Source organism: Phytophthora cinnamomi (genome assembly GCF_018691715.1).
Source record: "Phytophthora cinnamomi strain GKB4 chromosome Unknown Contig38, whole genome shotgun sequence".
Lineage (NCBI taxonomy): Eukaryota > Oomycota > Peronosporomycetes > Peronosporales > Peronosporaceae > Phytophthora > Phytophthora cinnamomi.
Window position 1 is genome coordinate 880,109 of NW_027150971.1, and position 21,697 is coordinate 901,805.

At 55.9% G+C, this 21,697-nt stretch overlaps 10 protein-coding genes across 10 annotated transcripts; 5 read left to right on the plus strand and 5 right to left on the minus strand.

Annotated features, from left to right (window-relative positions):
• Positions 1 to 29: 29 nt before the first annotated feature.
• Positions 30 to 1,340, plus strand: IUM83_03254 (Carbohydrate esterase; the record flags this gene model as incomplete). Its single annotated transcript, XM_067927243.1, has 1 exon — positions 30 to 1,340. The coding sequence occupies one exon, from the start codon at positions 30 to 32 to the stop codon at positions 1,338 to 1,340; it is 1,311 nt and encodes a 436-aa protein (XP_067791799.1).
• A 1,031-nt stretch (positions 1,341 to 2,371) lies between these two features.
• Positions 2,372 to 3,701, plus strand: IUM83_03255 (putative carbohydrate esterase; the record flags this gene model as incomplete). The annotated part of the gene is made up of 2 exons (XM_067927244.1): positions 2,372 to 3,384; positions 3,443 to 3,701. The coding sequence occupies 2 exons, from the start codon at positions 2,372 to 2,374 to the stop codon at positions 3,699 to 3,701; spliced, it is 1,272 nt and encodes a 423-aa protein (XP_067791986.1).
• A 1,068-nt stretch (positions 3,702 to 4,769) lies between these two features.
• IUM83_03256 (uncharacterized protein) lies at positions 4,770 to 5,951 on the plus strand (the record flags this gene model as incomplete). The annotated part of the gene is made up of 1 exon (XM_067927245.1): positions 4,770 to 5,951. The coding sequence occupies one exon, from the start codon at positions 4,770 to 4,772 to the stop codon at positions 5,949 to 5,951; it is 1,182 nt and encodes a 393-aa protein (XP_067791985.1).
• A 270-nt stretch (positions 5,952 to 6,221) lies between these two features.
• On the minus strand, positions 6,222 to 6,818 carry IUM83_03257 (uncharacterized protein; the record flags this gene model as incomplete). The annotated part of the gene is made up of 5 exons (XM_067927246.1): positions 6,222 to 6,325; positions 6,397 to 6,484; positions 6,555 to 6,615; positions 6,679 to 6,734; positions 6,801 to 6,818. The coding sequence occupies 5 exons, from the start codon at positions 6,816 to 6,818 to the stop codon at positions 6,222 to 6,224; spliced, it is 327 nt and encodes a 108-aa protein (XP_067792026.1).
• A 548-nt stretch (positions 6,819 to 7,366) lies between these two features.
• IUM83_03258 (cyclin b1 interacting protein 1) lies at positions 7,367 to 9,508 on the minus strand (the record flags this gene model as incomplete). The annotated part of the gene is made up of 14 exons (XM_067927247.1): positions 7,367 to 7,385; positions 7,456 to 7,561; positions 7,628 to 7,901; positions 7,959 to 8,003; positions 8,067 to 8,209; positions 8,273 to 8,382; positions 8,448 to 8,473; positions 8,531 to 8,541; positions 8,613 to 8,633; positions 8,698 to 8,740; positions 8,805 to 8,813; positions 8,882 to 8,909; positions 8,981 to 9,079; positions 9,147 to 9,508. 14 exons carry the CDS (start codon positions 9,506 to 9,508, stop codon positions 7,367 to 7,369), a joined length of 1,296 nt encoding a protein of 431 aa, XP_067791797.1.
• Positions 9,509 to 9,839: 331 nt separating this feature from the next.
• On the plus strand, positions 9,840 to 11,999 carry IUM83_03259 (uncharacterized protein; the record flags this gene model as incomplete). Its single annotated transcript, XM_067927248.1, has 2 exons — positions 9,840 to 10,910; positions 11,754 to 11,999. The coding sequence occupies 2 exons, from the start codon at positions 9,840 to 9,842 to the stop codon at positions 11,997 to 11,999; spliced, it is 1,317 nt and encodes a 438-aa protein (XP_067791980.1).
• A 72-nt stretch (positions 12,000 to 12,071) lies between these two features.
• Positions 12,072 to 12,871, minus strand: IUM83_03260 (Thioredoxin-like protein; the record flags this gene model as incomplete). The annotated part of the gene is made up of 3 exons (XM_067927249.1): positions 12,072 to 12,167; positions 12,239 to 12,347; positions 12,423 to 12,871. 3 exons carry the CDS (start codon positions 12,869 to 12,871, stop codon positions 12,072 to 12,074), a joined length of 654 nt encoding a protein of 217 aa, XP_067791779.1.
• A 55-nt stretch (positions 12,872 to 12,926) lies between these two features.
• Positions 12,927 to 14,187, plus strand: IUM83_03261 (E3 ubiquitin-protein ligase HERC4; the record flags this gene model as incomplete). Its single annotated transcript, XM_067927250.1, has 3 exons — positions 12,927 to 13,662; positions 13,733 to 13,788; positions 13,861 to 14,187. The coding sequence occupies 3 exons, from the start codon at positions 12,927 to 12,929 to the stop codon at positions 14,185 to 14,187; spliced, it is 1,119 nt and encodes a 372-aa protein (XP_067791778.1).
• Positions 14,188 to 14,371: 184 nt separating this feature from the next.
• On the minus strand, positions 14,372 to 14,764 carry IUM83_03262 (uncharacterized protein; the record flags this gene model as incomplete). Its single annotated transcript, XM_067927251.1, has 1 exon — positions 14,372 to 14,764. The coding sequence occupies one exon, from the start codon at positions 14,762 to 14,764 to the stop codon at positions 14,372 to 14,374; it is 393 nt and encodes a 130-aa protein (XP_067791656.1).
• Positions 14,765 to 15,103: 339 nt separating this feature from the next.
• Positions 15,104 to 17,380, minus strand: IUM83_03263 (protein MGARP; the record flags this gene model as incomplete). The annotated part of the gene is made up of 2 exons (XM_067927252.1): positions 15,104 to 17,076; positions 17,233 to 17,380. The coding sequence occupies 2 exons, from the start codon at positions 17,378 to 17,380 to the stop codon at positions 15,104 to 15,106; spliced, it is 2,121 nt and encodes a 706-aa protein (XP_067791777.1).
• Between the last annotated feature and the right edge of the window lie 4,317 nt (positions 17,381 to 21,697).

Here is a 21,697-nt window from a genome sequence, read left to right on the forward strand (position 1 = left end):
CATTTTTCTCGATTGTGAACGGAGACGAGATGCCGACTACCTACGGATCCGTGGGAACGGACAATGTGAAGGACCTGCCTGGAGCCAAGTCGAGCGCACCAAAGGTGTTGCTCAACACTGTCGTGGTCGCCGCGATCATTGCTCTGCTTATCAATCAGTTTGGCCCCATTGCCGTCAACATCATCACCGCTGTGGTGGTCGTCGTGTACTTGGTGCTGTTTGTCGGGTTTTGCTGCGCTGCGGTGCCGTACGCGAGTACGCCCGTGCTGGTGCCTTTCATCGCCATCAAGCTGCAGTTCCTGGTCGTACGCCTGCTGCTCGCGTACGCCGTCCGCGGATTCAAGCCGGCCTTCCCTCAGTGGACACTAACCTACGAGCTGACGGTCATGATGATGCGTTTCACGTGCGCGGACTACGGCCACCTCGTTGCCGACAAGAACGCTCACCTGCTTCGAGCTCCGTTCCAAATGCACGGCAAGTCCATTCTGAAAGCCAACAGCCGTCTGCATGGCACTGTTCCCGAAAAGTTGGTGGCTAACGGCATGGAGCACATGTGGCTGCGTGACGCCGAGAAGAAGGACACGCGCGTTGTGGTCATCCACTTCCACGGCGGAGCGTACGTGGTGTCCGACCCGCTGCAGGACGTCGAGCTCGCGAACCAGACCCACACCAAGCTCAAGCAGATCCTCAAGGAGAAGTACCAGATCGATGCCTCGGTCGATGTCTTGTTGGCCAACTACCGCATGGCCCCGCAGTTCTTGTATCCGACCGCCCTGGACGACTGCTTCACCATGTACAAGTACGTGCTGGACAACGAGAACATCGCCCCAAACCACGTGGTGCTGAGCGGCGACAGCGCTGGTGGCGAAATGACACTCACCAACTGCATGCGTCTTCGCGACACGACCCCGGAACTGAAGCCTGCTGCCGCGCTTTGCTACTCTCCTTTGGTCGACCTCGAAGAGACCGGCGGTGATGACATCACGCCGCACTGCCTGCTGGCTGCCAACTTCCTGGACAACAGTCTCGAGACGTACCTGAGCAGCCTGGACGACCCAAACAAGCGTTTCAAGGTGTCGCCCATCAACCAGAACCTGAAGGACCTGCCGCCCACTTTCGTGCAGTTTGGCACGCTCGAGCGCTTCTATGAGCAGGGTCTGCGCTTCAAGGCCAATGCCGACGCCCAGGGTGTCACGAACATGGAGCTGGATCTGCTGAAGAACATTGCTCATGACCCCGTTATGTTCCCAACCGCGGTGAGTCCTGCAGCTGAAGGTGCCATTCGCAACGCCTGTGCATTCGCAGCGAAGCACTTGGCCCCTATTCTGAAAGCTAGGTAAGCGAAAGGGAAAGACATCTAAAGAAACCTGAGTTTCGAGAGGTAGAGGGTCACACTAATAGTGAGTGGTTCTTCGAATAAAACAACGAAGTACAAAAACCCATGGGGCTCTAATGCACCATGAGTGGTGCATCTCGCCATACGCGGTGGGGACGCATCACCTTTGGTCTGACACATACTACTGCATTTAGTAGTAGTCCATGCTCCCCAAATGGTTTTGCAAAACTTGAATAGAAAAATGACCACCATAAATTCGCGCAAGCCAACGTTCGAAGGCGTGATCTGGGAAAGCAAAGACAATGCAGTTTGATTCCTACCACTCAAGCCGACTGATATAAACTAGCTCTCGCTACTTCGAGGACAAGCGTTCTGTGACCTGGCAAAATGATGGAACTGGCTGATACGCGTTTTTCCTGTTGCTGAAAGAATCGACCTCTAAATGAGCACGAAGTTGTAGTTGAATAGATTCGAGGCTTATTAACGCAGTATTAATAGTACTACGAATCCAATCGACAACCATAACACCACAAGCGCAACGTCCACACTCAGGCGATGACAAGTCCAACAACATTCATGTTAGCTTCACCAAAAACTTATTAGTCTTCCAAACCTCGTTTTCACATGATGGCATGTTGCATCAAATGCACTGCATTTCCGTTGCGTCGCCAACTTTTGTTTTCGTCGTTGGAGCACATTACAATGCGATGATAGCAATTGGAGGGACCTTTACTCCCCATTTTCAAGTCTTGAAATTCAAGCACCACAACGCATTCGCGTTTCGATGTGTCAAGCAGCACACGTAAAGTCTTCTCCGGGACGCACCCGCTGTTTACAACGAGGGAGTTTGAAGCTCACTTCGGCCGACGCATTTTTGAGCTGGTCGCTCTGCAAAAACAAACCAAATGCCCACGCTTCGCTTCTGTCGACTACCCGAATAGACAGGACTATCATGGACGATCGGGGAGGAGGGAGTGGCGGCGCCACCGAACTGTGATGACCTCAGACCCGATTTTGCCGTTGGACGAAGAGAGGATGGCGTCGACCACCGCGTACGGCTCGCTCAGCGTTAAAGGGGACTGCCAGCCCCAAACCAGAAGTTGTTTTCGTGTCCTCAAGGTCGTTCTTCCGCTCGTGCTTCTGATTGCCCTGATTGTGGTGCTCGTGATGGCACTCGGCAGCATTGTGCTCTCTGTCCTGGTGACCGTGGTTATTATTCTCTATCTCTTGGTTTTTGCGGGCTTCTGCTACGGCGCGTGGCCATTCGCGACTTCGTTCGTGAAGGTGCCGTACATCGCACTCAAGATGCAAATCAAGCTCGTCTCGCTGTTGATTAAAGCTGCTGCCCGCGGATTCAAGCCGACCTTCCCCGAATGGACCCTCAGCTACGAGCTGACCATTTCCATGATGCGTTACGTGTTCGCGGACTACGGCCACGTTGTCGCGGATGTCAACGCGCACCGACTTCGTGGCCCGTTCGAGCTGCACGGCAGGATGGTCCTGAAGTCGCGCTGCAGGAAGCACAACACGGTTCCGGAGAAACTGGTGGCGAACGGCATGGAGCACATGTGGTTGCGCGACCCGGAGAAGAAGCCGCACCGCGTCGTGGTTATTCATTACCACGGCGGAGGCTACTGCGTCTCGGACCCTCTGCAGGATGTGGAACTCGCGAATGAGGAGCACACGAAGCTGAAGCAGATTCTGAGCGAGCAGTACCAGCTCGACGTGTCGGTGGACGTGCTGCTGGCGAACTACCGCATGGCGCCTGAGTTCCTGTACCCGACGTCTCTGAACGACTGCTTCGACATGTACAAGTATGTGCTGGAGCATGAGAACGTTGCTCCGAACCATGTCGTGTTCAGTGGTGACAGCGCTGGCGCCGAGATGTCCATGACCAACTGCATGCGACTGCGCAAGGAGAATCCAGAACTGCAGCCAGTGGCAGCGTTGTGCTACTCGCCGGTGGTGGACTTCAGCAAGACGGAGAATGACGAGAAGACACCATATTGCATCCTTGCTGCCAATTTTGCCGATAGCTGCTTGGCGACGTACCTGCGTAGCGTGACGGACCCGGAGCAGCGTCGTCGTGTCGCCTATCAACCACAGTCTGCGCGACCTACCACCGATCTTCCTGCAGTGGGGCGATCTGGAGCGGTTCTACGAGCAAGGCCTGCGGTTCAAGGCCAAGGCGGACGCAGAGGGCGTGACGAACATGGAAATGGATATCCTGAAGAACATCGTGCACGACCCGGTGATGTTCCCGACGGCGGTGAGCCCCGCCGCCGAGAAGGGTATCCGCCACGCGTGCGAGTTCGCCGCGAAGCACCTGGCCCCAGTACTGCGTGTTGACGTAGCGGCTGTATGAAGAGTGCATATGGGGCTCGACAAGCTGTCGGGCCGTCTTGGATACATGTAATTGACTGCGGATATCCGTGGGTCAGAGTTGAAGTTGTGACCGTTACATCAATCAACGTAGCGGCTGCGTGTCACGCTGCTGCAGCTTGTTGTGAGTCACAGGCTGGTAGTTGATTCATAAGATCTCTATAGCTTCTCTCGCGGCGAGAACGTTCACCTCACGCTAAATGGCACCTCACTGCTTGAAAGCTACAGGTAGCATTGCTTCGAGCTGGGCGGTGCGGGATCAGACTCATCGCCGGCCTGATTCCAGCGGCACAGGTGCTGCGCTGGCTGTGGGGCTGTAGACAGCGCTTTCTTCCGTGTCGTAGCGACGCGAACGCGATTGTTGAGCCCGCCTGTCCTGTCGTGTAGCGCCGTTGACGGCGCCGCTAAAGGCTTCCCCGCCTTCGCCTCGCCCCTGGCGACTGCCTGACTGTCGGCGGCGTTGTTCCGACGTGGGGCATTCCAGCCGTGGCACTGGAAATTGCAGGCAAGACGCCCTGACGCCAGGCGGAATAAATGGCCCCGCAAAGCTCGAGATCGGCCGGCGACACCGGCGCTGCTCAGCGCGCCTGCGAGAGCCCGGCCAGCGAGGCTACGAATGGGTTCCACCGAGGCTCGGTCGACCGATTTGCATGGCTGCGTCGGCGAGCCGGTCGCCGATCGATGTACGGAGTCCGTACATGTACACTACGGGCAATCACGAAGCCGTGCAGTGTCGGTGCAGCTGGACTTTTGACATTCTTCTCCTCTTCCTCCACACACAGCACACGCTCGGCCTGCCAGCCGACATGAGGCGGAACACCTCCATCTGCGGCTCCACCGCATCAGCAGCAGCTGCAGCTCGCCAGCGGCTCGACCGGACGTTGCCGCCAAGGCCACTTGCCCCTTCGGTGTGTCGCCCCGTCTTTCTCCCTCTGATCGCGCGCCGCACAAAGACAGGCATCTTCCCCCTAAGTGCGATGTCGCCAGTCAAAAAGGCCGAGCCATTTCCTCTACACAACCGAAAGTGCTGCGCTGATAACAGGCCACGCTCATGAGCGCGTACTTGCACGGGTACGAGGCGCCAGGCGGCTACTACCCGCACCCGCACTTCCGCCCGCCGGTGTCCGCCGGCCCGCTGGCCTCCTACGGAGCGGACGACGACGACTTCTCCTCGGACTTCGACGTGGTGGAGCGCGACATCGACGCCGAGATCGAGGCGCGTCTGCAGCTACAACTGCAGCGCTCGCGGCCGCCTCGCACGGTCTCGCAGCGCATGCTGCGCTCGCTGCAGCAGCAGCGCCAACAGACGCGAGCTGCCGCGCCGCCGCCTCGATACAGACGAACCTCGAGAGCTGCAGCACGCGACTCCACGTTCGACCTGCGCTCGGTGGTGCGCGACGACGCGTCGGTGGCCAGCACCGAGCAGCTCACGGACGTGTTCGACACGCAGCTCTCGTCCCGCTCCGGCTCATCCTGCACGGACCGACTGGAGGCGCGCATCTCCAAGAGCTTCCTGGCCAGGAGGGACAGCGGCCCGGGGCTTGCAGCGGTCGAGGAAGGACACGCCGCGTCCCTCATGTACTCGGGCAGAAGGACGTACCCGGCCGAGTCGCTGAGGAAGACCGAGCACTCGAGGCTGTCGGATAACACGGCGAGCAACGCTGCGACCCCGCAGGAGAGCAGGATGATGGAGATCCTGGAGAAGGAGCGGGCCACGAGGGTCTTCCGGCCGCAGATGTCGTCCCCGGAGGTGTCTTCGCAGAGGAAGAAGGACAGCGGCGTGAGGTTCCACTTCAAGAGAGGGTCGTCCGTGGACGACGACGTGCTGAATGGACGCATGGGGAGGCTGGCCTTGACGGATGGAAGGGCCGATGCTGGCGGTGCGGAGAACGCATTGGTGAGGGCGCAGCCTGCCAAACGGGTGACGGACCCGGAGTATACGACGCTAGCGTCGCAACTGGCGGACATTGAAGCCCTTGTCGAGGGGATTGAGGGCTGCATGAAGAAGCCCTCGTTCTCGATGTTGGCGACACGTGTGCTGAAGGAGCTGGAGCTGTTGACCAAGACGACGCAACAGATCCGAACGAACGGAACGACGCTGATTTTGGCTAGCGTGGGGAAACAGCACAACACCGACTTCGCGCAGGCACTTCGACGTCTGGTGGCGAGAGCCGTTGCTGTGCAGAACCGCATCGGCGGCTTGATGCATGCGGTCAAGAAATTCACGGTGTGAGCGTCCTATTTTCTCTATATATTGCGAGGCTCCTGTCGAGCTTGTCAAGATCGGCTGCTGCTGGTCAGGTCTGAGAACGGGTGAGCCCACTCTCTCCTATTTAGTTTGCTCTTCATTGCGATCAAGTTGATCAAGACGGTGGCAAGGATTGCTGCGATCGAAGCAGCCACAATGCTGTCGGTAGACGCTATGTCCAGTGTCGTCCGTGTGGCGTGTTCGTGGTGTTTACATGGAGGTTTAAGTTGATGAGCAGTAACAAGTTTTTATTCACTAGTCATCGTTGTGCTGGAGTAGAAGTTCACTGGTGAATGGTAGATCGCATACTCTGGCCTTCTTGGGGGCAGTGTAAGTTCGGACGATTTTCAGACCGTGCGCTATCCCATCCAGTATTCAACCACAATTGAGTGCTTGCCGAAGGATTGCTTTGGAAAGAGACCGAGCTTACCTCGTTGCGCTTCTGATTCCTTCTCGCGCTTGTAAATCCTAGCCAGCTCTTCTTCCTCACGTCGACGATGGTGTTCGAGTTCCAGAATCTACAAGCATCGGAAATTTAGCAACTGAACGGTGGTTAGTGATACACTCACGAAATTGGCATGAGAGTACCTCATCAGCGATTCGCCTCCTCTCGGTGGCTTCTGCGATCAACTGGTCTGGATGGCGCAGCCTAATGCCGAGGTAATCACAGGTCAATGCCGGTTGAAGTGATAATTCAGCATGTCCACCTTACTGGTATCTCTGAGCAACGCGAGGTGCACTCCGCATCCATGGAGTTTGTGTCATCCGCTACACGCTCGAACAAACACAGTCAGGCTGTTGTGACCAATCTTTGGCAACAACGCACATCAATACCTGGGGTGGGGCTTTCAACGGCGCCAGTACAATAGAAGCTTCACTCGATGCTGCGGACAATGAACCTGGATCAGCGGCATCTATGCTTTTTCTTCTAGAGTGTCGGCTACCGTCTCCATCGGCCAGGACCAACGTGGAATCGTTGAACAAGTCTTCGCAGTCAGCTAGTTCCAAACTCAAGTTCCTTAGGCCGACCTGGCTACTGCTACTACCGACGTGGCCACTGGGCGGGCATTCTACAGTCTCCAATATCGTCTCGGAGTCAAATGGCACGCTTCGCTCAACAGGCGGAGGAAGTACCAGTTTTGCTGGAGTCTTCTTGACGCGGCAGCGGTTGCTCTTGTTGGCTACATCAGACAACTCAAACAGTGGCTTCGCTCTCAGAATTGCGCTGTCAGGGGGAAACACTGGCTTCGTCATGCGTGGCGTTCTTGCAGTGATGCAAACTCCACCTCCTTATGCATTGAAAATAGAATGCCGAGTTGATGCCAAGTTACAGCCCGGCAACTAAACTAGAATCCAAGCTGTGTTGCAGATATTGTTTCTGCCCGCGACACGAATTTCTCTCACATTCGAAAAGTTGGTCTGTCCGTGCGAGTAATCAGAAGTTAGTGAACTCAAGACGTCGACTGAGGGTTTTGCTCAAGCATCTTACCTCTTCGAGATGAAACCAACTCGCTGTGAAGCTTGCAGCGGTGTTTTCGGTCGCACGATCCTGGTTCTTGGGCCTCCCAGAGGCTGGATGGGGCGAGATGGCCCTCCTGCATCGATAGACGATTATCAACTCAGCTTTGCGTTTGTGGGAACTCTCAATCATTGTTTCGCACCGATCTGAGGCCTTGAAAACCGCTCAAACATTCCAACGTTGGGTCTTTGAATTGCGCGTGGAGTTTCAGGCCTTCCCATGCTTGCCATCGGGTTGCGCATTGACGAACTCGATCCATCGACTGCATAGGGCCTGACCATAGGACGCATTGAAGGGCGGCTAAACTGGCTGGCTTGAGTCACAAGAGCACTGCCTTCTTGCTGAGGCATTCCCATCGTGGAGCGCGTTGGTGACGGAAACTGTCGAGCACTAGGCTGGGCTTTCAGGGTCTTGCACTGAAGACATAATATGTTAGCTCCACACAACTTTAGATAGCTATCGTGATGGCTCACCATTTTCTCCCAGTTGCGGCACTTTCGCGATTTTTCCTTGTATGCCTGCGAGCACAAATCAAGCCTTCAGGGGAATGCACGAACAAAACGATAGGTGATGACGCATACCTCACGAAGCTCGTCATTTGAGGTTGTTAGTGCTTGCATCTTCGCCTTCGTTTCGCGTAGTTCCGCCTCCAGCTGATCTGTGTAGTTTTTAAGCTGAATATACTTCTCTCCGTGCTGAATTTGAAAGGTCTTCTGCTCTTCCGCTGCACAAGGGAATATGTGAGCGGTAATTGGTAACACATCAACCAGGTAGGTAGGTAGAGTACCTTGTTGGCGCCTGATTTCCTCCTGTGATGAGATTTTAGGCAATACAACCAGTAAGTCTTTGTACTTAGCTCCTTCCATGGTCATACGGAGCATCATGGCACTCACTTGTCTGTTCACAATTCATCAGTATCACCACTAAGCTTATATTTTGTTTTTAAAAGCCATCTCACTTACCTGTAGGAATCTTGTGCCAGCTGGAACTGTAGATGGTAAATTGTTAGCGTATTTCACGATGAAACTTCTACATCACTGCATACCAATATGAAATCTGGTGGTTGGTGTTTCTTTGTTAGTGGACACTGACAGTGTTATGGGGAATTAGAAGTGCAACCACATTACCCAGTGCCTGCTGAAAGTGTTCTGCAATAAAAAAAATAAAAAATAAGCCGCCAAGACAATTATCCAGCAGCACTTGCCACCTTACCAAAGCACGACGATGGATCCGCCATCATCTCTTCCCATATCGCCTAACTCGGCGTGCAACTAGGTCAGCATGTAGCAATCCAATCTGCAATCTGCGCCAACCTGTACCTCCGTCCTCTGACCAACATTTCACCAAGTGTGTGTTAATAACAGCGTTCCCAACTTTGAATGCGTGGTTTACAAACCTTGGGATCCGCCACACCATGAATCGTGCTGTATCTCCGTCAGCAAAGTTAAAACATACAACATCAAACGAATTCCATCTCTCCTCGTCACATCCTTACGTCTCGGAGATCCCGCCACCCCTAGAAAATGCCGAAGAAGCGTAAGTATACACGCCAGAACACAGCTTCACCCACGCAAAACGAACCCTTGGCTCAGATCTACAAGCAGCCCAACATCACAGACAGTTAGTCTGCCGCTCTATTCCAGCCTGGCAGCACCACTTACCGGCGCTGCAAGCGGGGCACTGCAGTCTTCCCTGTCCGAAGTGCTTGTACGCGCATTTCTCCTGCCTCGCAGAAGGTCAGTGAGCACCCAGAAGCACAGAGAGGCGTCTCGTCCATCCAGGCTAGGCTGCAGAGTACGCAGAACAAGTGGCCGCAGCTGGTGCGGTAGCACGTCTCGGCGGACTGCGCGTCGGGCAGGATCGGCTCCCAGCACGAGTTGCAGCGCAGCTGCGGGCGAATGTGCGACGCCGGGAGTGCGGCCGCGTCGCCCGCGCCGTCCAGATCCCCCAGCGGCGACGGCGCGCGCCGCTGCCCGCGGTTGCGCACGCTCGATGTCTCGCTCATCCGGCTGTCGTCGTCCATGGTGCGCTCGAGTGCGGAAGATGCCGGAAATGGTGTGACCATCACTCTGAACGCACTTCAACCAGAAGTTGAAGTGGGTGTTAAACCGGTATGCGGTCCGGTATGTTTGGAGCACGGTTCTCATGCATGGTACCCAGATACTTAACTCAATTCGCACTAACTTGTTGATTGTCGGAAGTTGTATGCAATCGGTACATCCGACTGACAGTACCGGTTTATTTACCGGTACAGTGAAACCACAATTTATTTATTAATTTGTAAATATTTGTAAATTAATTCAGAAATAATAATTAATCTAACTAATTTTCGGACCAATAATTGCATGACCAGTATGGACACTGCTGCTGCAGGTGCCGAGCAGGACGCGAGCGGGTGGCATGAGGTGGAGCAGACGCTGACGGCGCTGGAGCTGCCGCCAGTTCCCCCAACGTCCGACCCGCAGCGGCTGCTGGGCTACGTGCTGCACATTCTGCCGCGCTACACAGAGATGGAGATGCTGGCGACGCACCTGCGGCTGTACGCGTCGACGCTGGAGCAGGACATGGAGCAGGTCAAGAGCCACGTGCGGCTGCTGACGCGCGAGGCCGCGGGCGAGCGGGAGAAGAAGCAGTTTCTGGAGCGGTACGCGGCGCAGGTGGTCAAGGAGCGCAACGACCTGCTGCACTCCAGGGGCGCCTCGAAGAAGAAGGCGATGGCGGCGGCGGCCTCGCACTTCGTGTGGCACAACTGCTGCAAGAAGAACACGAGTCACGCCATGGACTTGGCGCCGTCCATTCTGTCCTTCCGCGGCGAAAAGCTGCAGGACGCAACCAAGCAAATCGAAGCGCTGCAGGAAGAAGTGCGCAACCAGGAGCTACTGCGCAAGGAGCTGGACTTCCTGCTCAAGAAGACGCAACGCGAGCATGACAGCAAGGTGGCGGCGGATCGAAAACACATTCAGCAGCTGGAGAAACAGATTGTGCAACGTTCGGCGCTGCATTCGAGTCTGGAGAGGAAGCTGTATGAAGTGGAGTCGGTGCTGGCTAGACATGACAAGACCAAGGACGAGGAACTGGGCGTCGTGAGCGATCGTATCAGAGAAGCACAAGCCCGCATGGCGAGTTTAGAGAAGGAAAATGCGACTCTGCACGAGCAAGTTAACAGCTTGAGCTCCGACCGAGATCGCTTAACAGAGCTGCTGGAGGAAACGACGGAGTCCAAAGATGTTTTTGCGGACCAAATTGACGAGCTGTCGGAAAAATGCCAGTCGTTGGAGTCCGAGGTGGAGGCGCTGCGGTCTGAAATCGATATGCTTCAGACTAAGGATATCAACGATGTTCGCTCGCAGTATGCAGCCAAGATAGACCGGCTGCAGAAGGACAATGCGGTTAATGAGCAGAAGCTGCGCCAGGAAATCGATCATGTGAAACGGGAATTGAAGAAGCGAGATGAATCCCTAGCGCAAACTTTCAGTGCTCGTCAGTCAACTGCGAAGAACGGATCAACACGGCCTCTTTCCGGGCAAACTAGCGGATTGGACAGCATTTCCGCATCTGGTGACGATGCCAAATGGAGTGATGGCATGTTTGATGATGATCGCCAATTTGGAAGCGATGGACTGGGATCTTCGTTATCAAGAAGTCAATTATCTGTATCGCATGGGTCGTACGGATTCTCGTCATCAGCAGGACAGAGCCACTTTAACCTCTCCAAGGAGGTTGGGGCTGCCAACGAAAGTGTCTTAACGAGAAGCCACCAGGACCATTTATCTCGCCAAAGTTATGTCAGCTCAATCAGGCAAAGCGAGGCTATGGCGCTTGATGCAGTTTCCAGGGATCTTAGCACATCGTCCCGAGAACTTGACAGTGGCTTGCGTGAGAATGGTGCCGGCGCTAACGGTAACAACGAGCCTTTTGACTGGGAAACTTTCATCGACAGCGCGTCCGAGATTTCTATTCTTCACGATGAACATACAAAGCTCTCTTCGCCAGCGATTCAAAACCCAATGGATCTCAGCTCAAGTACAATACGTTACGAAAGTAGCATGGTGAGAATGTCTGATCCCGGGCTCGGCTCAAGCAGGGCAAGCGATGGTAATCTCGAAAATGATCCGAATGATAAGGACTTGAGCCTCCACTCCTCTCATACGATCCACGGAGGATCTTTTTCAAGACGCCGAAGCCTAGAAGAGCTTGGACTTGAGCTTGCTTATCATGAGGAAGAAAAGGAGTCCGAAAAAGACGGCACACTCGGGGATAACGAACAGGATCAAAGTGGTGCCGATGAAACAATCAAGGATGCAAATACCGAGCACGACGGCCGTGATGAAAGCATCACAACAGAAACGAATTCAGGAAACGACTTGGCTCGAGATTTATACCAAATGCTTAACGGGCTCGAGCAGAAGCGAAAGGAAGAGGAGCAAAAGGCCTCGCAAGCAGAGCAGGCGCTGCTGGAGTTCCAGCGAATGCAGCAGGACCTCCAAGCATTGCAGGTCTCCCCAGACTCCTAAAACTATAAGGCTAGATGAGCCGAGCTAAATGGCGTGCCGCCCGGCTTGTTCGCACTGCGTGGCTAATCGGGACTAAGTGAGCGACGTGGACCCGATCGTGTCTGTGACTTTGTGGTCAGCCGGCTGCGGACGCGCCTCGTACACGCACTCGACGATACCGTGGCGCCACTGTGCACAATAGAATCAATGTCAGTCCAGTGTTGCAAAGCGTCCCACGTCACCAAAGCGACAAGCCCCACCTTCTTGCTTTCACCCTTGAGGCCGATGTAATAGATCTTGGTCTCGTCGCCTCCGAAGCTGTCCTCGATGAAAAGCGTCACGCTGCTAACTCCTTGAAACTTGCGCACCCTACAGCAGCAGCAGGAGCAAGCACAACAAGTCAGCAAAGCCATTCCCTCTCCTCCTACAGGTAAACCGACGCACTGGAGCGGGTAGTCGATATTGGCCGTGTCGTCTTCAACCAGATCCAGTCTCTGCTGCGGCGGCAGCTCGTTGGCATTGGAGAAGTCGATGTCGTCTCGGTTCGTGAAGAGCTTGACCGCCTTGGGGTGCGCCCCGTCGCCGGCGCTGCCCGAGATGCAGATGGACTTGATGCTCACCGCCTCCGTGAAGGGGATGAACAGGATCATCTCCGGGTCGTCGTCGTTGCTGGCCAGGAAGCGCGAGTGGTCCTGGCGCTCGTGGAACGGCTTGAACGGGTTGGCCGCCGCCTCCGGGTCCAGCGCGTTCAGCACGCGCAGCTTGCTGGTGTCGATGAACGGGTAGAGCGAGTCTCCGTTGGCGTCCTCCACCTCGTCGTCATGGTCGTGCGAGTGGTCGTGGCTGTGGTCGTGGCCGCCGTGCGCCGCGTGCTCGTCGTGGCACTGCTGCATCTCGGCTGGGACTTGACGCGGAAGGATTGCTGAATGGCGGCGGCGATTGGTCGAAATGGACTGCCGGTGCCTGCCGGTGGGCTGTGCCAGTGACGGCGGCGCTGGTCTCTTCGGCGAGTGTCTCGCGCCCACGGATCGGTTGTTCGTGGCGGTGGACGGGGGCGACACCTTCACGGTGGGCGTAGTGGCTGGCAGCGGCGAAGTGGTCGGGTGGGGCTGCGCATTCTACGGCGAACTACCTGCGGTGGGGAATGCACTGGTGGTGGACGAGCGATGCACAGCGGTGGCTTGCGGCTCGAATCACGTGCTGGCCCTGGCCGACTCGGGTCGCGTCGTGGCGTGGGGGTGGAACGCGTCGGGCCAAGCTGCAGCGGCTGCAAGTGAAGAGGTGGTGCGCGTCCCGACACCGGTGGAGTTTCCAGTGTCGGTGCGGGTTGTGCAGGTGGCTGCAGGCGGCATGCACTCGCTGGCGCTGGACTCGAGTGGCCGCTTGTGGGCGTGGGGGAGCAACGAGTTCGGACAATTGGGCATTGGCTCGGAGGTGCAGGCGCAGCATTCACCCGCTCGCGTCGCTCTGCCGGCGGGCGTTCGTGTCCAGCATGTCGCTGCTGGGTGGGCGCACAGCGCGCTGGTATCAACGACCGGCGACGTGTTCACCTTCGGCTGGGGGCTGTACAACCAGCTCGGTCACGGCTCCACGCAGAACGAGCTCGAGCCCGTGGTGGTGGACGCGCTCCAAGGACTGGACAGCGACGTCGTGCAGGTCGCGTGCGGGAACTGGCACACGGCAGGTAAGGAAGACATTCGGAGCAGCAGCGACGTGCTTCCCGTCGGCTCACTTGGATTATCTTTCCTGCACAGCGTTGACGGCGTCCGGCGATCTCTACACGTGGGGCTGGGGAAAGGATGGCCAACTGGTGCGTGCTCGACGCCCCCTTCACCTTCGCGAGCGTGTGCACTGATCCTCTCTTGTGTAAATGAAATGGCAGGGCCACCGAGATGCCAAGGCGACGCAAGTGTTTCCTCGCGTGGTGAACGTCCTGTCGGCATCAAGTGACGAGGCGCAGGACGTCTTATCCTTAGCGTGTGGCCACCGCTTCACGCTGGCGCTGTGTCGAGACGGATCCGTCCAGTACTGGGGCCCTCGAGGAGCTCCAACCCGCCATAAATCACCGCCAGCAGACCAAGACGATGCGAGTCCAGGGTGGCTACGGCAGCCCGGACGCCACGTCCGCCAGCTCGCGGCGGGCAGCACACACGCCATCCTGCTGCTGGAGCGCATCGAGGAGAAGACAATACCGAATACAGACTCATAGACGCCATTGAAAGACACTGCGCAACCACGGCATGTTGTTTAAAGCAACGGACGTCGACGGGGGCGACGAGCGCAGCTGAAGGAGGAGGGGGTTCTACACGAGGCTACGGCTGCTACTACCTCAGCTACACTCTGAAAAAAAAAAACTGGGCTGGGTCGAGAACAGTTCTCGTCGGACCTGCTGTTTACATGACGGTGCAGCCGCAGAGGCCGCAGGCGCCGGCGGACTCCTCCGCCTTCTTCTCCTTCTTCTTCTCCTTCTTCTCCGCCTTCTTCTCGACCTTCTTCTCCTCCTTGGCCACCTTCCGCTCCTCCTTGATCTTCTTCACCTTGGCCACGCTGTCGTTCTTGTAGCCCTCCACGGTGCTCGTGACCTTGGCGGCCACGTCCTTCACGTCCTCCACGGCGTGTCGCGTCTTGTCCTTGATCTTCTCGGCCGCGCCGGCGTTCGGCTTGGGCGCGGCGTTCCACACCACGTGCTCCTCCTGCTTGGCGGCGGGCGCGTGCGCGGCAGGCTTGGGCGCGCGCGGCGGCTCCTGGCCAGGCACGGGGGCGGCGTTCCACGGCGAGTCCGACATGACGGCGACTTAGACTTAGTGGGAGATCTGGCTGGAGCTTGGAGCGAGCGAATCTGCGAATGAGCCGCGAAAAGATCGGGCCCGAACCGAACTGATTCGGAAAAGGGTGAAACCCGGTGTGGCGCACACCATGAAAATCAGTCGTTAGCCAATCACAGGATAGAAAGTATCCAGATGTTGAAGTGGGACGGGCTGAATCCATTTTCTGACTTGCAAGCCACGTCAGTCAGCCCGAATGCGATATCAAGCGGATGTATTTTTTTTAGTCTGGTTCGGCTGCGCTGGCGAGGAAGCGAGCGCTTCACTATTGGAGGCACGCTACTAAAGTAAGGAGGCAAACTACTGGATGCTGCAGCTGGCGATGCCGCAGGCGCCGCACGCGGCCGGGGCGTCCGCCGACTTGGCAGCGGCGGCCTCGATGCTCGGCACCTTGGAGATCTTGGCCACGCTGTCCACCTTGTAGCTGGCCACACCGTCGAAGGCGTTCGCGATGGACTTCTTGTCGATCTTGGCGTCCTCCACCACCGTCTCCGTCGCCACGACCACCTCCTTGATGGCACCCACGGGCGTCGTCTCCTTGGCGGTCTCCACGACAGTGACCTTCTTCTCCACGACCACCTCCTTCTTCTCTACGGCGGCAGGCTCCTGCACGGGCTCCGCAGCCACCTCCTTGACAGGCTCGACCACCTTTTCGACCTTGGCAACGACTTCCTCCTGCACCGGAGCGGTGTTCCATGCCGAAGACGCAGCAGCGACTTCCTCCTCCACCTTGGCCTCGACGACAGCAGCGACCTCCTCCACAGGGGCAGCCACTTCAGCGACAACCGCGGCCACTTCCTCCTTAACCGGCTTCGCGTGGACGGGGACGGACTCTTCCACAACCTCCTCCTGCACAGGTGCCGAGTTCCATGCGCTGGTAGTCACTTCCTCGACAGCCACGGCCACCTCCACCACAGGCTCGGGCACTTCAACCACAAGCTCAGGTGTCTCCACCACAGGCTCGGGCGTCTCCTCCACTACAGGAGCCTCCTCAACCACAACCGGGGCCGCCTCCACGATGATTTCCTCTTGGACTGGAGCCGTATTCCAGGCGCTAGTTGCCGGGGCCTCTTCCTCAATGCTCACTTCCTCCACCACTGCAGGCGTCTGCTCCTCCACGACCTCGACCGGTGCCGGCGTCTCTTCCTCCACGACAGTAGCCGCGATCTCCTCCACCGGAGCAACGTCCTCCACTGGCGCATCCACCTCCACGACCTCTTCCTGGACGGGGGCAGCAGTCCACGGGCTCGCCGGGGACGCTTCCTCCTGGACAGGGGCAGCAGTCCAGGGACTGGCAGGCTCCACGTGAACTTCCTCCACCGGGGTTTCTTCCACCACAGGCGCTTCCTCAACAGGGGCCTCTTCCACTGCAACCGAGACAACTTCCTCCTCGACCTCGGCGACTTCCACCACCGGTTCAGCGATTTCCTCAACAGGAGCAGCAGGCTCTTCCACCACGGCTTGCACCTCCTCCACGACGACAGGAGCGGCTTCCTCCACAACAGGTGCAGTGGTCCACGCGCTCGACGTGGTTTCCTCCTGAACGGGGGCAGTGGTCCAAGCGCTAGACGTGACAGCAGGCATTTCCTCCTCTGCGACAACCTCCTCGACAACAGCAGCAGGCTCCTCCTCGACGGCCTCTTCCTCCACAATCGCAGCCTCCTCCACGACGACCGGCTCCTCCACAACAGCGACTTCCTCGATCACAGGCTCGCTGACAGCAGCAGTCTCCACCACGACCTCCTCCACCGCGACTTCCTCCACAGCCGGCGCGGGGGTCGTCGTCCACGCACTCGCCGGCTGTTCCTCTGGTGCAGGTGCCGTCGTCCAGGCGCTTGTCGTCGTCTCCGCGACCTCCTCCTGCACCTCCGGCTCGGCCACCTTCTCCACCACGACCTCCTCTTCCACCACGGGCGCGGCAATCTCTACGACCTCCTCCACAGCCTCCTGCACCTGCTCCTCGGCCGCCGTCGTCGTCCAGGGGGAGGCCTGCGCAGGCTGCTCAGCCTCGGGGGCCGCGGTCCAGGCCGGCTGCTTCTGCGGCGGCAAGTCCTCCATCACAGCGGAGCTGACGACGTCGGGCTCGGGCTCCGTCTCGGCGGAGGGCGGGGGCGACTTGAAGGGGTTGCTGGTCTGGAAGGGGCTCACCACGGCCCAGGAGCTGGCGGCTTCGGGGCTGCTGGCGGCGGGGGCGGGGGCCACGTTCCACGGGCTGCTCGTGTCCTCGGAGCTCATGCTGGCGGACGACTTGTACTTCTTCAGGAGCTTGTTCACTGCGAACATCCAGCGGCGTTAGCGACTGACCGGCGGAAGGAGAGACGAGGAATGGAATGGACTGCGAGCCTGGAGTCACCCAGGCGCATCCTCTTCGGGGGGCGGCAGACGGTCCCCCATCATTATTGATTGACAAACGCTGCAGCGCCACGCACCTCGCTTGTCGGCAATGTGCCAGTCCGGGTTGCTGCTCTTGATGCTGCTGGCGACCCGCTTGGACCCGAAGTCGGGATTGTTGGAAATGACCTGGTGGATCTCGGCCAGCACCTCGTGCTCCTCCGGCTGCCGCTTGCCCTCGTGCATCGGCGCTGCGCACAAAATATTCTTTTTTCGAGAGTGAGTTCGGACCGGCCAGAAATCAGGTCCCCCCATACTGAGCGCAAGTGAGGGTCGGGAAATGGCTACATATGACCTGCTGGTCGGGCAATTGCGCTCTATGCATAATGCAGGGCAAAAACTGTGGCTCACGAGCTCATGTGCGTGTGTGCCAAGGTAAACTGTGCTGGTGTTGGTCTCTAGAAACGCGCCACTGCAGTTTACTAGTATTTAAAATTAATAGTTAGAGCAGCACCGTCACGTTCAGTCTCGACAGGTCGTCCCAGTGGAACATCTCCGGGAACACCAGTCGCGCCGTGTCCTTCACGGCGTTCCCCTCCACCTCGTACACGTGCACATTGGCGAAGCGGGTCTTGAGCAGCTTCATCATCACCACGGCGGGCAGGTCCTTGGACCGCACCAAGGACTTGCCGTTCACGATCACGTACCCGGAGCAGTACACGCCGTCGGCGGATGCGAACTTCATGCCCTTGAAGTACACGTAGTTCTTGTAGTCTGAGATGATACCGAAGCGCGTCTGCAACTCGGCGCCAGTCGAGAGCTCGAAGTTCGTGAGGTTGCCTTTCAGTACGGTAGCGGCCTTTTCGTTGATAGACACCTCGCTTCGGCTTGATCGTTGGCGTGCGTTGTCGGGGTGAAGGCGCCGGTACACTTTGCGCATTAGCGCGTACCACGCGATGATCCCGAGCATGGAGATTTTGGGAAAGAATGACGCCGCCAGGAAAATGCTATCCCTTTCCGGTATCTGAAACGAAGTCCTGTAGCCTAGAGGTGACATCGAGCCAAATATTGGTGCCACAACTGCCTTTTCCAGACTGAAGATCTCGTTGGAGTACTTAACAATCTCGCGCAGCACCGCAGGGGATATGCGGATGAAGACCAGCCTGTGCTTGTGGATGATTTCAAATAGGAAAATGGCAATGGACGGTGGGATTCGCTCTCGAATGATGGAGCTGATTATCGCGACGATACTGAGATAGACCACTAGAACGTCGGCATGCACCATTTCCTCGTGGACGCGAACGATCTCGGAGCCAGATAGGAGTGCGGCGTTGCACAGTGCAAATTCGTACAGATTCCAGAACGAATTCACAAACCACGTTGCCATCACGAGGAGGCCGCGCAGGACAAAAATTGTCGTTGACGTAGACGCGAAAGGGTCACCGATCCAAATCTTTCCCGTAGTGAAGTGTTGGTACATGACGAGAAGGAGCACTCCTAGCGAGAAAACCGTCTGTAAGCCATAGATACAGTGAACACAGTGCACCCAGGCCCACGAATCGGCAATCACCGACTCGCCAAGCCATCCCCAATGTGTCAACGACTTGGACGCAATGGATTCAAACAAAGAATAGGTGTAGCGGATGTTGAGCTGCTCATATCCATCGTAAAAGCCATGCTCTTTCGCGATAAACACATTATTTGTCGATTCTGTCGATGGGTCTCGCGGAACACTGCGAAGCTCAACATAACTTTCATTTGCTACTCCCACAAATTCATACTTTTGAAACTCCAGGGATCGCTGAAACGGGTACGTTAGCGCCAGGGCGTAGAACTGTTCTACCGTTTTTTCTTTCATATCGCTCACGATCGTTACCATGCCTAATAAGGCAGGGCCAGCCTTGTTGTGAGCACGGACTTCGTAATCCTGAATAGATAGTGACACGGTGGCTACATACAAAACGTTGTGATCATTCTTGGATCGTAGCAAGTCGAACACGCGTACGACTGACGTATCACCCAGCTTCAGTTGTGTAAAACTACAATCAACCACAACGGTCACCAGCTCTAACTCCGTCAACGTAGTGCTGCTGTAGGCTGTCCCGTTCACAAGTTTCTCGTATGCTTGACTAAGGAAGGCGTAGTTGTAGATGTCGGAGCTGAATAGCGGCACTTCAGAACAACCTTCAGTTGACGTTTTTGTTTCGGACTCGAGAAAGACAGCGAAGTCCCGAGGAGAGGTGTCCCCGCCCAAAACATCTTGAACCAACGGGCTGTCATAGATAAGTCCCTCCCCCACGTATGTTGAAATCAGTGAAGCCGTGTAAACTTCGAAAGCCTCAGATGGGTTTTGCATAGAGCTCAGTACTTGAATAGTACGCCAGGTTGCTGCCATGGAGATGAATATGTACTGGAATGCAGACGCTATCACCACTAAGCGGTGTAGTGTGTTCAATATGTGCTGCTTGGAGAACCTGTGCTTTGGCTTGTGATTCTTCGTTGCTGAAAAGGAGGGCTGCCGAGGCGGCAGTGTCGGTGTCTGTGAGCGCGACAGTGAGGCTTCGTACCCGTTCGCAGACTTCACGACTATCCTTCTCATCGAGGTACTTGGCGTGTGCATCTCTTCAGCAAGCGCGAGTTGAGACTAGTTGCAGCTTAGTATCAGTGTACTTGGCCCAGACAGTCGTGGACGAACAGTGATAGATAGGCCTCCTGACAATTTCTACCGTTACCTCGACAGGACATTATGTTCGGGTCCATCCTCCCAAGTATAGTAGGTCTCAGGAAACACCGCCCCCAATTATACCTTTTGCACTTATCCTTTCCTCGTTTCTTGTTCGACACACCCTCTCCATTTTACTGCTTGGCGGCGTGTAAGCTTTTGTTCGCGGTCCACGTTTTGATTGTACGTCAAGCACAACAGTAGCTTTTAAAATAGGGTATGAATACGAATAATTCGATCATTACTTATCGACTTGATACAAGCCAAAATTCACTTTACAGAACGGTGCGGCGGCGTTTTAAAGGAGGTTTGAAAAGGAAGACCATCGAGAAGGGTCGACTGCGTCGGAGACTTGCGTCCTCCGAAGGAAGTATTTTTGAGAATGAAAAGTTACTTGGAGCAGGGAGGCCGTACTACATGTACGTTCACAGGGGCATTCGCCTTAGAAGCGTGAGGCTAGATCTCTAACGTAGCTACAAGTGTTGACTGCCCATCTGCTGCACAGAAATGAGCTCTCGCACTAACTCATATCACCCCATAATTCTCTTGAAGTGCATATCACCGCTGAGTAATGCTTGCATGGTTTTCCCATTTGCAACACATTTCATGATACTGAAGTGCTTGTATTTGAATTGTACAAACGCGTCCACTGATAGCGGACCAGCTCTGAAAAAATGTTTGCAGTCTCAGATCCTGAAGCTGCCACTGAAATTCATTATTCAAACCTGTGTGCAGGTCGATACCAACTCAAAACAGAGACACCGCCACTACCGCGCAACACGACCAAGTAAAGCCAACGAGCCACGCGCATCAACTGAGCTATTATAGTCGGGCAATCTCGCTAACCTTCAGTCTTGGGACCGGGAATGCTCACTGATTACCTCGACGGCGCTGCTACCAACGTGCTGCTCAGAGTCGTCGCGCTGTCGACTCGATAGAGTGCATTGATGTCACGCGTTCGAAGTGCTACGTTTGCCTGCAATACGAGAACATTTTGCTCATTCCTAGACGTTTATCCTGTTCATGTTGGAAACTATAACTACAGCAACACGGCGACATTTAGCCGCCATAGATCGTCGTCAGCCGACGCAAACTTCATACCATTGACGTGCGCGTACTTTCTGTAGTCCGAAATGATGCCGAAACGGTTTGTTGTTCGGCTCCTGTCGAGATCTCGAAGTAGGTCAGATCTCCCTTGAGCACAAGACTGGTACCCTATTTGACTTTTGATGAGTATCCTCGGGATTATAGTATCAGTAGACTTTCCGCGCGCGTGTGTACACGGCAATCATATCCAGCATGGATAACTTCGGAAAGAATGGCGCCGCAAGGAAAATATCGTCATTTTTAGGAATCGGAAACGCAGTCGAACAGTACAATGGATATCTACCTGCACCTTCACTTACGCGTAAACTTGCAGCTCTACGTATCGTTGTGGAAGATAGGGCGGTTCCACTACGTAACACTGCCTTATCGCCTCTTCCCGCATATCGCCCACCACAATGAGCGTGCCTAAAAGTGCAGGTCTAGACTTCTTGTGAGCACGTATCTGGCAGTTTTGGACACAGTGGCCACATACAATACGATGTAGTCATTTTTGGAGCTAGCAGATTGAAAGCACACACAGCTGATGAATGCTTAAGTTGTGTAAAACTGCAATCAACCACAACGGTGGCCAGCTCTAACTAAGTCATCATAGGGCTACTGTACGCTGTATCATTTACAGTTTTCTCAAATCCTTGACTGAGGAAGAGGCGTAATTGTAGATGTTCGCGTTGAATAACGGCACTTCTGCGCAGCCTTTAGTGGAAGTTTTAGTTTCGGACTCGAGAAAGACAGCG